The sequence below is a fragment of the Gymnoscopelus braueri genome (genome assembly GCF_963280865.1).
Source record: "Gymnoscopelus braueri genome assembly, chromosome: 15".
In the NCBI taxonomy this organism is placed as follows: Eukaryota; Metazoa; Chordata; class Actinopteri; order Myctophiformes; family Myctophidae; genus Gymnoscopelus; species Gymnoscopelus braueri.
Window position 1 is genome coordinate 35,906,899 of NC_137620.1, and position 16,945 is coordinate 35,923,843.

The 16,945-nt window shown below is 40.7% G+C and overlaps 1 protein-coding gene across 1 annotated transcript in view; it reads left to right on the top strand.

The window, feature by feature from the left end:
• Window positions 1-16,945, top strand: part of dnah2 (dynein, axonemal, heavy chain 2) — a gene marked incomplete at both ends in the record, with an annotated part of 428,475 nt that overhangs the window by 335,479 nt on the left and 76,051 nt on the right. Inside the window, 4 exons of the mRNA XM_080450915.1 lie at window positions 719-886; window positions 6,234-6,394; window positions 6,865-7,004; window positions 11,946-12,078. Coding sequence (XP_080307041.1) covers window positions 719-886; window positions 6,234-6,394; window positions 6,865-7,004; window positions 11,946-12,078 — 602 coding nt within the window. The remainder of the gene's footprint in view (window positions 1-718; window positions 887-6,233; window positions 6,395-6,864; window positions 7,005-11,945; window positions 12,079-16,945) is intronic.

The window sequence follows — 16,945 nt, forward strand, 5'->3', positions numbered from 1 at the left end:
CCATAAAAGAGTCTTTAACCCATTAATACCTGGAACTGTGTCATTTTTAGATTTGAGCTAAAAAGCATTATTTTACACTTTAGGCTATTCAAAAATAGCAGATATACAAGCTCATAGCGCGGCACCGAGTGCCGCGCTACGAGCTTGTATATCTGCTATTTTTGAAAAATCATGAAAATGTGTGCAAATCTTTGAACATAATATATTTTTAAAGCGAACATTTTTAACTCAAATCTTTGCTTCTGGGGGGTCCCTGGAACAAAATATTTTGATGGGGTCCGCGGCCGAAATTTTGGGGGTCCTTGACATGAAAAAGTTTGAGCACCACTGATATAGAAACATACGTTTTTCAGAAAACTGTTGAGATTTAGGAGACATTTAGAATCGGCTTCAGGTCTTAATGGGTTAAAAGCCAATCTGGGGACGGAAGTTCCAACCGTTTTTGTAAGTCCTTCCAGTCTCTGAGTTATGTTAGTACATGTAACTCCCGTCTGGTCTCTGAATTATAGTGCGTCTCTGTGGGTGCGTTCGTGCTGTGTTCCTCTTGTCGTGTGTTTATATTCAGTGCAAACGTAGATGTGTCCATTCCCTCCTTAGTTACCCGCGTGTAACAGAGCTTACTTTGTCTTCCCAACCAATGTCAGTACGCAACATTTTATGAAGCGCCACACTGGTGTGTGTGTAAACAAACGTATAAACGTGTGCATTCCCTCCGTAGTTACCCGCGTGGTGCGAGTCATCAGCCAGCCCAGAGGGAACATGCTGCTGGTGGGGATCGGGGGCTCCGGCAGACAGAGCGCGGCCAAGATGGCCGCCTTCCTCTGCCAGTACCAGGTGTTCCAGGTGGAGATCAACAGGCACTACCGCAAGCAGGACTTCAGAGAGGGTGAGAACCTCCCTCACCTCCTACTGTATGCCACTAATACTCAGTGGTGGAAAGTAACTAAGTACGAGGTACTTTGAGGTACTTTTACTTTACTGGAGTATTTCCAATTTTCAATACTTTTACTTCTACTTGAAGTGTAAACCTTTGAAATTAGACCGTTCCCAGTCATGGAGATTGTCCAAAATAGTGTCAATGAACAAATTGGGGATAGCATTTGGGAAGGAGGTATTATTATTTTGGACAACATTTCGAACCTGGAAGTATCGGAACAGATGAGAATTTGGGAGGTTAAACTTTTCACACAGTTCGCTGAAGCTACAAAATATGTTGTCTTTATTTTAGATCCCTTAAAGGGGTAGTTCACCCCCAAAATAACTTTTTTTCTATTGATTACTGACCATCTGGAGCCTTGAATTCATAGATATTTTTTTGTTTTTGTCACATTCCTAAGCCAATAATTTGATTATAATAAATGTGTCCCCATTGATTCCGGTAGGAGACACAAATGCATTTGTGTCTCCTACCGGAATCAATGGGGCTAAATTTATTATAATCAAATAATAAAGGAAGGAATGCGACAAAAACAAATAAATATCCATGAATTCAAGGCTCCATGGGGTGAGTAATCAATAGAAAAAAAGTTATTTGGGGGGTGAACTACCCCTTTAACTTAACAAGACCTGCTCTCTGCCACAAAGAAAAGGCTGCATCATTCTTGGGCGGGGGAAAAAGGTGCTTGTTCTGAATAGGACTATGGTTAGTTAGACATTCCTCTGAGTCAAAGGGCAACTCTGAATTGAGACCAAATTCTTAACCCATTTAGACCTGAGGCCGATTCTAAAAACGCCTTCTAAATCCTGACCTAAGTTTTCGGAAAAACTTCAAATATTTATTCAAAAATTACAACAGCAAATATCTGTTGCTATATACTGTACATAGCAACAAGAACCCTAAAAGGGGTTCCCGTCCTGAAAGGTATAGTTACAAATAGGGGTTCCCGCCCAAAATGGGTTTAAAGTAGAGACATCATTTGGATTAGCTAAGAATTATTTAGGTTGAATAGGCAATTTAGATGAAAGTAAGGCTAGAAGTGAAGTGGTAGGACATGATTTGGTTTCAAGTTCACACCAGGTCAATGTAGGTTCCTGTATCCAGAGTATCATTGTGTGTATATTCGCTGCCCATGTCTGAGGTTATGGCAAAGCTAATCCACCTTCAGAACTATGTCTCTGTAGGAACTCCTTCCTTATCTTAGGTGTTTTACCGTTCCATAAAAGTGATGAAATTCGTTTATCTACCGTTCCGAAAAAGGATTTGGGTAAGAAGACTGACTGGCAGGCTTTGAAAAGGATTCAGAAAGCGTGGGAGCACATTTGACCTTTAATCTTTTCACAGACATTACTGAAATATTTTAGAGCAACTTCTGCACATGAATCGTCCATGTTTGTTGTTGGTGGTCAAATACATAATGCATTTGGGGGTCCTTGACACTAAACAGTTTGAGAGCCACCGATGTAAGGGCATGGTTGGTAATAAAGTTGAACAATGGAGATACAAGGTTTGTGCCCGACAGCAGAGTTCTATTACTACCATGCTTCAACAGTCCATATTGATTGACCTGTAGTCAATCAGAGGCTGTTACAGTTATTCAGATCACCACGTAAAGACAGATGGAGACGGGTCTGCCCCTGATTTGTGTGTGAGAAATCAATTAATCCATTGTGACCGGGAACGCATCTGTGTCATTTTTTTTTAGATGTCTTTGGCTATTCAAACATAGCAGATCTACAAGCTCATAGCGCGGCACTCTGCCTACAAGCTTGTAGATCTGCTATTTTTGGAAAGAAATCGTGAAAATGTGTGCAAATCTTTGAACATAATTTATCTATATGTATACATTTTTATCTCAAATCTTTGCTTGTGGAAAAAAATATTTTGAGATGGGGGTCCACGGCCAAATACATATCATTTCGGGGGTCCTTGACATGAAAAAAGTTTGAGAACCACTGATATTATAGCAACATAAAAAAAAACTGTTAGGATTTAGAAGACATTTGTAGAATCCCCCCAGAAGCAAAGATTTGAGTTTAAAAAAGTTTTGCTTTAAAAAATATATATTCAAAAATGTCTGTGCACACATTTTCACAATAAAAAAAAATAGCAGATCTACAAGCTCATAGCGCGACAAATGAGCTCGTATATCCCGGTGTTCCCGGTCTTAAAGGGTTAATTGCTGTTTGGGTAATTTGCCAATAGTGCGACATTTGTTTTTGCCACATAATTACGGTGAAGGTTGCTGAGCATTAAATATTAATTGTCTCAGACTGTCGCCCTTATGTCGCTGAACGCCACTAAAAGGAACACTTTACACAGGCGCCATTTGTCACAGTTTATTCGCTGTCATTTCATATTTAGGCCCACTTTGCAAGTAGCTCCCTTCCAGCTGCGTGTTTGTTCCAGATTAGTCTAATAACAACACATTGACATTTTGGATTCCGTGGCTAATTCTAATTCTGGTTAATTTATCGGCGGATTCTGTAGTCTTATCTCCTCAACCTTTATTTGTCCAGGGCAGGTTGACAGGGTTCTTTACCCATCGTGAACACTCCCCTGCTCGTACTAGAGAAGACCGATATATCGCCCATTATTTGACTTTGTGTTGACATCTCTAACGGCAATTATGCAGCTGTGATTTATAACCACTTGCAACCATGGTGTTTGCACTTTTGGGCATATCATTAGTTTTCAAAAAAAAAATCAAAAATAGCCTATCTACCACGGAGGTTGTGGGTTCGAATCCACCGTGGTGCAACCGGCTTTGTCGAGCCTCTACACAAACACAATTGGCCCGTGTTCGGGGGAGGGAAGCCGGACGGGGAGGAGGGTGATAATGGTCATTGCACGTATACTCCTATGGGCTGGGGGCGGCACCTGTCAGCGGGGAGTGTTGGGCGGGAGGAGTAGGACGAAGGCTCCACGTCCTCCTGGTGGGGGCTCCTCACTGGCAGGTGAGTCAGTAGGTAGACCCTCCAGAAAAACGCGGGCAAAAATCCTTGATTATGCGGGCTAAAACTCTTGATTATGCGGGCTAAAATCCTTGATTTTGCGACGAAAAAAATTGAAGTTGCGAAATATGCGGAAAGTTGTGAAATATGCGGAAAGTTGTGAAATATGCGACAATATGCGAAATATGCGATATGCGGAAAGTTGCGAAAAATGCGAAATATGTTAAAAGTTGCGAAAGTTGCGAAATATGCGATGCGAATCGCATATTATGCGATGCGATGTGCGTATTATGCGATGCGGCCTTTTTGAAAAAAACGTTACCCCCGCATAATTATGCGCCATTTTGCTGATTATGCAGTAAATTCTGCGATCGCATAAACGCATTTTTCTGGAGGGTCTAAGTAGGATACGGCAACAGTGACAACACAGAAATGTGTGTGGGGGGAATTATTTGGGGAGAAAAACGGGTACAAAATAATTGGCTACTCTAAATATATAATACGAAAAAATAAAAAAATAAAGCCTATCTACAAGCTCACAACTTGTTGCGATGGAACAAGTTGTGAGGTATGGTGTATTTATATATAGGGCTTAAGTGGTTAAATAAAATTCAGTTTATATGGATTAAATGTATACACATTATATGTATTAACTTGTTTGCTTGTGCATTGTATTATTATGGTTGATGTTCTTTTCATACAATCACATACTGAACACATTCACTACTGTACCAAGAACCAGAGGGTGGAAAAAGTACTCAAATGTTTTACTTTAGTAAAAGTGTCAATACTGCAATGTAGAAGTACTCTGTTACAAGTAAAAGTCCGGAATTCAAAATTTGAAAAAAGTACAAAAGCATTGGTAGCAAAATGTACAAAATGTACAAAAAATCTAAGTACAAAAATGTTTGAAAATAGCAGATCTACAAGCTCACAACGCGTCGCGATGCGACGTGTTGTGAGCTTGTAGATCGGCTATTTTCAAATAGCCTAGGTATAAAATACGGCTAAAGTGGTTAATGCATGTTTTATAATGTAATCATTTATATCTACAAAGTAACTAGTAACTAAAGCTTTCAAATAATTGTAGTGGAGTAAAAGTACAATATTTGCCTCTGAGATGTAGTGGAGTATAGATGTAAAAGTATAGACAATTGGAAATACTCCTGTAAAGTAAACAGTACCGTACAGTACTTGAGTAAATGTACTTGAGTAATATGCACCACTGCCAAGAGCCACCACACATTTTGTACCACTCTCTCAGTGCAACAGTTGTCAGTTCACTGCCTTGCTCGAGGACATTTTGACAACACTTTTTTTCGGGGGGAGAAAAGAAAGCATGTCTCTTTCACTCGTCCATGCAGTCCCATGTTCATGCCTCTGACCCCTTAAGGCCAGTATTAACCTCACTAACCCAATGTAGCAATCATTTCATTACAGCTCAGATAAAGACCTTTATCTTTGGGCCTGTTGGGCCAGACGACCCCCTCAGGAAGGGGCGATGTGGGGAAGTTCCAATGGCTCCGGCGCCTGACCCCAGCCAAATGCTATTTGCTCGCAGCATCCTGGGTTCAAGACGCGACTTATTAAATTTTTTTTTGGTGCCAAGTGGTGCCTCCCATCTTTCCAAGTGCAAAAGAGAAAATAAGAACGACAAATTGCCTTAACCCGTTTAGACCGGGAACGCATCTTGTGCCATTTTTAGATTTATTTGGCTATTCAAAAAATAGCAGATCTACAAGCTCATAGCGCGGCACCGAGTGCCGCGCTATGAGCTTGTAGATCTGCTATTTTTTGAAAAATCGTGAAAATGTGTGCAAATCTTTGAATATTTATGTTTTTTAAAGCCAAAATGTTTAACTCAAATCTTTGCTTCTGGGGGGATTCTACAAGTGTCTTCTAAATCCTAACAGTTTTTATTTTATTTTATTATGTTGCTGTAATATCAGTGTTTCTCAAACTTTTTCATGTCAAGGACTACCAAAATGTTGTTTTTTCAAAGATTTGATCAAAAAAATTCATGAAAAAAAAAAAAAAAAAAAAAAAGATAGATCTACAAGCTCATATATGAGCTTGTAGATCTGCTATTTTTGAATAGCCAAAGTATAAAATAATGGTTTAAAGTGGCTACACAGATGCGTTCCCGGTTTGAATGGGTTAAAAAGTAATGTTTGAAAGAAGAAGAAGAAAAAAAAGCTAACAAGCTACTTCCAGTCTGCAGTATGACTCATGTATGTGTGTGTGTATGACTTGTGTGTGTGTGTGTGTATGTGTATGACTCACGTGTGTGTGTGTGTGTGTGTGTGTGTGTGTGTGTGTCCGACTGTCCGTCTCCTCTCCAGACATCAAGAGGCTGTACCGTCTGACCGGCGTGGAGAACAAGCCCACCATGTTCCTGCTGAATGACAGCCACATCTTAGAGGAGTCCTTCCTGGAAGACATCAACAACATCCTGAGCTCCGGTGAGGTGCCCAACCTCTACAAACAGGCCGAGTATGACGAGGTACAACACTTTAGCCACAACTGCTCTGCTCCCTCTAATACAAGTTAAAGCTTAAAGGGGGCCTGGCGCAGTCGGTAGCGCTGTCGCCTCACAGCTAGAAGGTCCTGGGTTCGATTCCCGCCGGGGACGCTATGGGTGCTGGGGGCTTGTCCTATCCTCTGCGTCGTCATAAAATAAAACAAAGGTAAAGCTCTATATTGTGATAGTATTTCATTGCTATAGAGTGTTTGTTCAGTAACAAGGGCTCTCTCTGTCTCTCCAGCTCATTAATAAACAGGAAAATGCATTTTCAGGTGCAGATACCCGTTTCATTTATCAGCTTCAATTTGATAGTTCCAGTTCCACTTTCTTTTCTTTTTTTTGCCATTGGGGAAGTCAATTCCCTGTGTTTTGGTGTGGTTTCTGGTAGCTATGTATGTATGAATGAACGGTGGCTTAGACTTCATGCTGTTGAACATGTACTTGTACAGGTGTGCAACGCTCTGTCAGAGTCGGCCAGGAGAGACAAGGTGATGGAGACTCCAGACTCTTTGTTCAGATACCTGATGGAACGGGTCAGGAACAATCTGCACGTGGTGCTGTGTATGAGCCCTGTGGGACACCTCTTCAGGTACCGTAGCACTGACTGCCCTTCTACACACACATACAAGGACTTTAACTGCTCTTTAGGCCTGTCACAATTATTACATAATTGTCTAATCACAAATATAAAAAAAAAATCAGATCTACAAGCTTACAACGCGTCACTTCATGGCGCGTTGTAAGCTTGTAGATCAGCTATTTCTGCTATTTTTACATGTATCAAATTTAAATACATATTAAATATGTTAATAATGTATTTTTATATTTAAGTTATTTGTCATATCTGTCCTGTGATTTTTGATTAGGAAGTCTAAAAGGCAAATAGAACTTTTTATTTCATTCATATGTTCCAATGTTCAATGCCAAACACACAATTAAACCGTTAATCGCAATTATTTTAGCGACAATGAATCCTTCTCTTCTCTTCTCTTCTCTTCTCTTCTCTTCTCTTCTCTTCTCTTCTCTTCTCTTCTCTTCTCTTCTCTTCTCTTCTCTTCTCTTCTCTTCTCTTCTCTGTTTGTCAGTACTGTTTATCTTAATGGAAAATGGATCCTCTCTCATGTAGCCTATACACCTCCATTGAAGTCTCTCTCACACACACACACACACACACACACACACCCACACACACACACACACACACACACACACACACACACACACACACACACACACACACACACACACACACACACACACACACACACACACACACACAATACAATATATTTTTAGTGCCCCTGCAGTATTTCATCAGACTTACAAAACACTCTTTATTCCATTCAGTCACTGTTTGTAAAAGGTTTTTATCACTGCTCTCTGTTATGAACCACACTCATCCAAACCAACTAAAGTAACACCCTCATTCACTCTACTGTGTGTGTGATTAGGTTTCCGTGCTTTTGTGTTTGTCTGTGCTCCCAAACAAACACCCTCGCTGGCAAACAATTACATGAACAACGGAGCTTTCAATGACAATTTCTCTACCACCCAGATTATACTCGAAAGCCAGATATTAACTAGAAAATATCTCCGCCAGGCTGGGTTGTGTTCCCAGGGCCCGGGTCATAGCCAATCAGAATGGAATATGAATAATCTGACTGATATAATTTGATCACATGATGCTGGAGATAATATACACCAATGTGTGAGAGTTTTGGACAAAAATGTGTAGGAGTAGTAGCAAAAAGTCAGTTTTGCCAAAAAGAAATGGCGGAAGATCTTAAGGAATAGTCGAGACAATAATATGTGCCATGACAACTGAAAATAACTACAGTCAGATAGAAACCTTGGGTCAGTTATTATTATTATTTTTATAAATAAACATTTTACAGCACATCACTTGGCTTGTAGATCGATGAGCTTGTAGACCGGCTATTTTTGCCCAACATTTTGAAAGTGAAAGTGATTAAGTCTGTCAGTGGGTTTTATAAATATTGACGTATTAAGAAGAGCTTGTGACTAAATAATAACTACTATTGGATCCACTGGGACTCTTATCATTTCCTGAAAAGTAACGGTTTTGGACATACAAGGTTTCCACCTGACAGTCTATTACATAGACAGATACGACACATCCAGCATGCCACGTGTGTTCAGCTCACGTGACCGAGCCTCTCCTAAGCTTTTTACTTTACTTTATTTGTTTATTTAGACAGGACAGAGCATATTAATGAACGTCACATGAACGTAAATACACCGGATTTAGCAAAGATGCTAATTTTCATCCGCAGTCCTCACACAAAACAGAAAAACAGAAAAACAATAACATCAGAAAACAGACAAACGGTGAAATACAATTACATTACATCACATAGCCTAAAAAAACCTAAAATATGATCACAAATGGTTGCAGCTTTGGTTTTCAAGCAACCATCTTTTCACATTGAATTTAAAAGATGGAAATGTAGCACAATCCCTTATATGTAGAGGAAGGCCATTCCATGCTACACAACCCTGTACTGAGAGGACATTTTGACCGAAGGTTGTTTGCCGGTGCGGCACTTCACAATCTCCTCGAGTGGTTGCTCTGGTACTGATTCCTCTTTCAGGCTTCCTTTTAATGAATTCCCTTAGGGGGGGCGGGCACAGACCATGTAAGGTCTTGTATATGACCCCAACCTGTTTGAACTTTTTGAAATTGTCGAAGCTAAAAAACATTAGCTGCCACTAAAGGGACATTACACCCAAACATTACGCTAGTAAATCTGTGAGAATGTGGTTCATGCATAGACTGTAAAAAATATGGACTAAAGGAACGTGACGTGACGTCACCCATTGGTTTCCACAGAACCATTTTGAAGCCACTTTTTCTGTGAATCTCGAGTCTCTCTCCTTTCCACCGGAACCAAAACATTTCTGTAGTTATCGGCAGTTGAATATGGCTCGTTTTCACCCCAAAAAACGCAGTCTGGAGAAGAAATCCGAGCTAGATGTGTTTTTCTAAATCTGATAACATTGTCGTGGACGGAGTGTTTTTTTTTTGGATGATGTAATTTCCGGTTCTATCCTTCTCTGGAAGTCAAAGCATCATTCATGGGTTGGCGAAGAGCGCCCTCTAGCGTATTTTTTTAATGGACGCAATATTGCGTCTTTGGCAGTCAATGTGTTATATCATGATAATTGAAAAAAATACTTTAAACTAGCCATTGAAAATGTCTACTAAGGTAATTAAACAAACTGTAAGTCCAGCCAAAACCTCATTCACTTGAATGGAGTGTAAATGCTTCTTTAGCCAGCAGGAGTGTAAATAGCCAGATCTGCTGGGCCATTAATGGGAACTGCAATCACTTCCTGGGCTTCAAATCCAGTGGAGCTTCCTTGCCCCACGCTGTGTTCAAGTAAAATCGATGCGTCAAACAAAGTTGACGCAAAAAAAAGAAAAAAAAAAGAATCTTTGCCAGCTGTTGGTCTGCATGGCAGTGTGCACGGCGACACAGCGCGCCTCGCCATGAATCAGCTTGTTAATGGCTGACTGACGTCCCGTGTCGCTCTCTCAAATGAGGTCTGGTGAGCCGGGTGACGCCGCGGCTCCAGACCCGAGGTGCCGTGCCGCCCTAATTACAAATGACAGGGTTGGATTGTACAGTGGCAGCTGGGTTAGCTCAATGTATCGCTGCTGTCGGGGCAGAAACCACGTATCTCCATATTCTAACTTTTTGGTGGGTTTTTTTCTCGTAAATTAACACCCTACTTGATCATACTACAGCATCACACAAAAGCATCTAAAGCAGCAGATCTACAAGCTCGAAACGGCGCGAAGTGATGCGTTTCGAGCTTGTAGATCTGCTACTTTAGATGCTTTTGCATTTGAGTCCTGAAAAGTAACGGTTTCCACCCAACAGAGACGATATACACACTACGCATGTACATATTTGTATTTTCTTACCCATGCTTTCTGAGTCACACGCACGTACACACACACACGCACACGCACGCACGCACACACACATAGTAATTAGTGGAGCAGGGAAGTGGTCACACATAATAGCACTAATTGGGCTGGCAGGCACCATTAGCCACTGCTAATCAGCATTGTGTGGACGGTGAGGCGGAGTGACCGACAGCCCGGCATGGCCGCTACAGGGACCCTTATTACAGCCACCAATTAGCAAAGGCTGGAAGACGTACTCACATGTTCTAGTTATAAGTAAAAGTAGCAATGTGCCACAATGTAGAAATGCTATTGTCCTGCATTCAAAAATGTTACTTGAGTGAAAGTAGGAAAGTATTTTGGCATCAAAATGCATATAATGGTCCATTTCACAGCTTTTTTTAAGAATGTGTCAAAAGTCTAAAGCTCAAAAATAGATGATCTACACAATGTGGCACCATGGCGGCAATTTAAAGACTTGAGTAAAGTATTAAAAGTACCTCAAAATTGTACTTATAAGTACAGTACTTGAGTAAATGTACTCAGTTACCTTCCACCAGTGAGCGACAGACAGCTCTGCTAGGTGTTAGCAGGGACTCTCAGCACCGGGGCCAATAAGCCACAGCGTCACACCAATTAAACATGTCAGCTCACACACTGCCTGCTACAATGGGCTGCCTGTAGGCCCCAGACGGAGTCTGTCTTTTGTTATAGGTGCTGCATTTAAATTGGATTTCGTTAAAGAGGTGTTTGTGTCCCGCTGCGTAATGGCTATAGTGGTTCTCAAACTGGGGTCTGGGGGCCCTTCAGGCGGGTGTCCAAAAACCACTGGTCCGACCGATAAGCCCATATATAGGCATATAATGGAAATCCGGTTGTCCAGCACCGCCGATCTGAACACCATGCCCATATATGGGCATGGTGTTATATATTGCATAACCGAGTGGGGCATGCGTTACCGACTTGCATTGTTTCCGAGTAGGCCGGAATATATACTAGTGCACCATACTAGTATATCTCTGCTGTCGGGCAGAAACCAACTATGTCCAAAGTATTAACTTTTCAGGAAATTAAAAAAAAACATGTTTTTAAAACAACACATTACTGCCTACTGGTATTGTGACTTCATACATTGTCAGATAATTGCATGTGTCATCATATTACCATCACTTTACTCAAATCCAGCTCAAGTGGAGTTAGGAGGTTTTTGACCAGTGAATGTGGAGATAGTTGTTATGTCCATCATTAATTAGAATGACCCAATGACAAATGGGATAAAAAACCTACCTCGGAGTTAGATGGTTTGACCGACAGTTTGAGGAATCAATGGAGTTAGGAGGTTTAGTCAGAACTCAGAAGCCCTTTTTAATAATTTTCATTGGTTCAATATTTGTAAAACCCACACACAGACATAAGGGGTGTTCAATAGCACTGATTTATTAGATTTCTGTGGTTGTAGAACAGAGATAATAGGTTTGCGCCCGACAGCGACAATACGTTTTTTTAAATTAGCGGAACCATCTCAATCTAACGTTTGTATGTAACTCTAAATTCCCGTCTGTAGACGGGTTATTAACGTATCATGTGTGCCAACAGGACCCGTATCCGCCAGTACCCGGCCCTGGTGCACTGCACCACCATGGACTGGTTCTGTGAGTGGCCCAGGGACGCTCTGCTGGAGGTGGCTCAGAGATACCTCCACGACCAGGCCCTGGGAACCACGGAGGGGGTGAGACACACACACACACACACACACACACACACACACACACACACACACACACACACACACACACAGTTTACAGCACAGAGGACCATCATTGCGAGACATACATTAACCCCCGAGGCCTTGGAACACCGTGATGCTCCAATGTCTCCTAGGTTTTACCGGCTGCCTGTTCCGCCTTCAGTTTGATTTAGAGAAGTAAATACTCAAGTCCTCAAAAGTTCAAACCACAAAGCACTCGTTTTTTATATCGATGCATTTGTGTATTGAAATTTAGAACATTTCAGACATTTTCCAAAATAGTGAAAATAGCCGATGCTGTGAGCTTGTAGATTGGCTATTTTCACTATATTTGAAATATGCCTTAATTCATAAAATACTTATTTAAGTTTGGGTACCAATAGTCCCTTCCTAGAAAGGTAGCAGAGTGCTTTCACTGACTCACAAGCACGCAGACTCCCCCCAAAAAATTTACTTAAGTACAGTACTCAGGTAAATGTCCTTAAGTACAGTACTCAGGTAAATGTACATGTGTTTAAGTACAGTACTCAGGTACAGGTACGTGTACTTAGTTACTGTCCCACCAATGACCCCAAATCACCCCCTTTAACGTACCATGGCCTTTTAAGAGGCTTTATGTAAACCAGCTGGCCCGGCAAAGACCCAAGGCTAGCTGCCTCATGAGTGCAGCAGACTTTGAATGGGAAAAACAGGAGGTGTGAGTGTGTGTGTGTGGGGGGGGGGGTCTTTGAAGCCTCACAGCCCAGGTCTCACCAACCTGAACCGACCTGAAGCGGCCCAATAGGGACACGGTGCTTTTTCTCTCTTTTCTTCTCTCTTTTTTTCCACCCATGCTTTTCCACGCCAGAGACCTTTTCATTTTCGTGTCCAGTGAGCAGGACTTTAATTACATCTAGAAGCCACTAGAGCTGCTTTCACATTAGGTTTGATAGACCTTTTTACAGCCGGGGTCATGTACTTTCAGTGCTCCTGTAATGTTCTGTAGCCAGGTCTGTTTTATTTTTTCTCTCCAGGCAATGGCCTTTTTTTTCCCTCTCTCTCCTATAATTCATAAAGAACTTTGTTGAAAGAAACCCCACAAAAACATGTTCTGTTTTGTTGTTGTTGTTGGTTTTTTTTCTCCCACATTTTGCGTTTCGGCGGTGTGGGGCACATCACGTGGTTTCAAATGTGAGCTGAAAACTGCACTTCACATCACATGTGTTGAGTGTTTATTCATGTTAATGATCTCAGATATTGATTACGGGAACCTTTTTGTGAATGTGAATTTGTGAAGAGCAATCATGCATCACATCACATCACCTCATTTGAGAATGGACAGAGTTAAAATCACTCAAGCCCTCCATACTTTGTTGTACGACAAATACAGAAAAAATCTGATATTTTCACTATAATTTTTTTTTATAATTAACAATATTTTTAATACTGGAAGATTTTCCCCCAAATTGGGAAGCCAGGGTTAATGTGGTTAAATTAAACGTATGCAGCGCGTTGTTGGCTTTCGTGCAATGGATTGGGTTGAGGCAGAACGTAATCTTTTAAAAGAATGTTATAAGATTGTAGTGTGTGATGCTACTAGATCTCCAAATTGTATAAAAATCCTGTAGTGTGAGTCCAGCTTTACTATAAGTCACCATGTCTTCTTTCTCCTTGTATAAATCCACAGCACCATGGGTGCCACGAATCCGGCGTCGATTTGATGTCTCTCTCCTCATAATCAAACAGTTCTTTAATGTTATTTTCACTTCTCTGGTCATTTTAACATCTATTTAGGCATTTGTGTGGAGCCCAGACAGTTTTTAAGTTGCCTGATTCCTTAGTCATTTGATATTAATTTGATTAGTCACGCCTTTCTCCGATATACAGTAAGTCCAATGAACTTCACACAACCATGTTAGACTCATTTAAAGCAGTCGTCCCTGGTTCTGGAGACTGATATTGTCCTTCTAATATATGAGGAGACCGTCATTCTTTAATGGAATGTAATGGTGCATCAAGTCCATGCATGAAATCCATGAAATTCATGAATGGAATAATTAATTGGAAAAATGACCATCTCTTCATGCATTAGAAGGGCAATATCAGTCACCGGAACGAGAGACGTGTGTTTTCAATGAGTCTAACATGGAGCTTGAAGTTGAATGGTCTTTTATAGGAGGTCTAATGGGATGTGATTGAATATCTAAATGAAAATGTACAAATCAGGCATTTATAGCAGACGCTCTTAATCCAGAGCGACTTGCAGTCAGCAAGGTAAACACGAGGTGATACATCAAATGCATAGAAATTGTAATCTAGGATCATACAGTAGCTGTATAATATATATATTTTTTAAATCTTTACATTGAAACCATACAAGCTATAGGATGCCAGGTCAACAAATGAACCTGGCATACTGTCTACATAACATGCTATCTATTTTACCTTTACGTAAGCCTGCAAGGTCGTCAAGGCTAGGGCAAGCGCTAAGGGCTAAAGTGGCGTCTGAAGAGGTGAGTCTTCAGATTACGGCGGAATATTGGGAGTGAGTCTGCAGTTCTAACTGCAATGGGGGGTTTGTTCCACAGTTTGGGCGCCAGAGTCTGGGAGCGTGTGTGGAGCGTTGTCCTGGAAATTAAATCAAGCAACTTAAGAAACTGTCTGTGGTGTCCCTTCAAAGTCACGTGGAGTAATCTCCCTGCAACACCTACGGGTGGAAAAGTTTGATTCGCGAGGAAATGACCGTGTAGTTTATGCATTAGTATAAGTGCATCCCAGTGTCGTTAGCTTGCTGATCTGTTTATTTTTGGCAGGAGGCACAATTGTGCGACGGAGAGCAAATGATATAACTGTAACCCCATTGACTCGCAATTCCCTTCTGGCATAATGGTCTATGCGTCTAGCCGTCTGGAGGATCAACATACCTCCTTATCTACCAGCCTTCATTAACACCCTGGCGCTGAAGAGAATTTAAATTAAATTCCAGGGTGTCCCCAGCTAAATGATTGATACTTAAGAACCAAATTGACCCGTATGTGTCTGCAACTCTGAGAGTGTACAAATGGAACCAAATGGACCCATTTGTACACTCTCAGAGTTAAATCGCCGCAGATTTTACAGTGTAGATTTGGGTCCCCGATATAAACATTTGTATCAAATGGGGGTCTTTGGCCGAATACATATCACAGCTTAGGCTTGGATAGACCTGCTGTTTCATGGAAATATGGCTGCGCCTGTTATTATTTTCGTAGCAATTATTCTATAGATATTTTTTCAGATTATTCGAATAATCGAGAAGCGTACTTTAAACTGAATGTTTTTAATATTTTTTTATATCTATCAACGAATCAAGTAACCACTTAAGCTTTCTTTGTTTATACCTCATGTTATACGATGTGCAAAAAAATAAAATATAATAAAATAGCCGATCTTGCAGGTTGCCCTTTTTAACCATTTTAACTACTGTTGATTTTTTTTGCCGATACCGAAATGCCCAAGATAGGGATCGATTATTAATCAATTGTTTTTTCAATCAATTTATGGTTATTTTTATTCTTTTTAATGATTGATTAAATTGATTCGTTCAATGAACTGATGCGTCCGTACATGTAAATGTGTGTGTTCAGAGGTCATCAAATGTGTCTCTGGCAAGACTAATCCATGTCCTCGACAAATCTTTGATTTAAAAAAATACACATTTTAGAGCCAGTATACAGTGACTGTCTCTAGGTTTTCTTCAGAATAGGAAGGACACTGATTTATTAATGCAGAGATAGTACAAGTACTTACTTCTTTAATTGATTTTATAGCCTATTCTTCACAACTTTTACTTAAAATAAAATAAATATTATTTTACTCTATTACATTATCAATGGACACCTCGCTACTCCAATATAAAAGTCTCTCTATCATCATCATGATATTGGATTATCCAGACTGTTCATATTCACAACAGGCACTCTCATCAAGACAAGATGCCTGCTGTCCATTGTTGTACAGTATATGCTGATGTATAAAATAGGTTTAAAGTGGTTAAACTGATGTTGATGCTATTAAGCAGTTTTGCTGGGGACCCCCTGAAGGACCCCTGGGGGTCCCCAGACCCCACTTTGAGAACCACTGACAATACACCCAGAAAAGTTACTGCCGAGAACCATTGCAAAAAGATGTCTTCCGTGCCGATGAATGACCTGAATTTTACTTGGTTCAACAGGATTAAGGCCTTTGCAGACAGGGTGCGATTTTTCGCACGAAAAAAACGGACAATATCATTTTTTAAATGAACACATGGTTCTCAATGACCTCATGCACTCCGGCTCCGAATTTACCGTGCGGCGATGCGATGCGGCGATGCGTTTTTTTCCCAATCGAACCCAGTTCGATTCGTGCGTCTTTTCGCATGCGGTAAAAACTGATTGACTAATCGCACCCTGTCTGCAAAGGCCTTAAGAGCTGGGTTTACCAAATGCCTTTTTACATTAACACTCTAATAAAGACACTGCCAGACAGGTATTCAAACCTGTGTTAAACCAGGTACAGTACCAAACAGTGGCTGATACAGACCGTGCACCTAAAATCTGTCTGAGCCCTGTCTGTTTTTTTAAACTTAGATATGCTTAGATGATGTCAATATGACATTTCTTTTCACTGTCTCTGATTGTCTCTAATGCTTTGAAAAGTTCAAAGCCATCAGTTCAATCTAGAAAGAAGAAGAAGGCGAAGTAGAAAGTAGACAAAAGTACAGAGATGGCCATGGAAATAATAATAATAATGGGTTTTACTTTTTTTGCTCCATCTACGCCTTCCCTTTCAGCTTTCCTACTATCTTAATAAAATACAATAAAGTACAAAGGGATGAGGACTAAACACT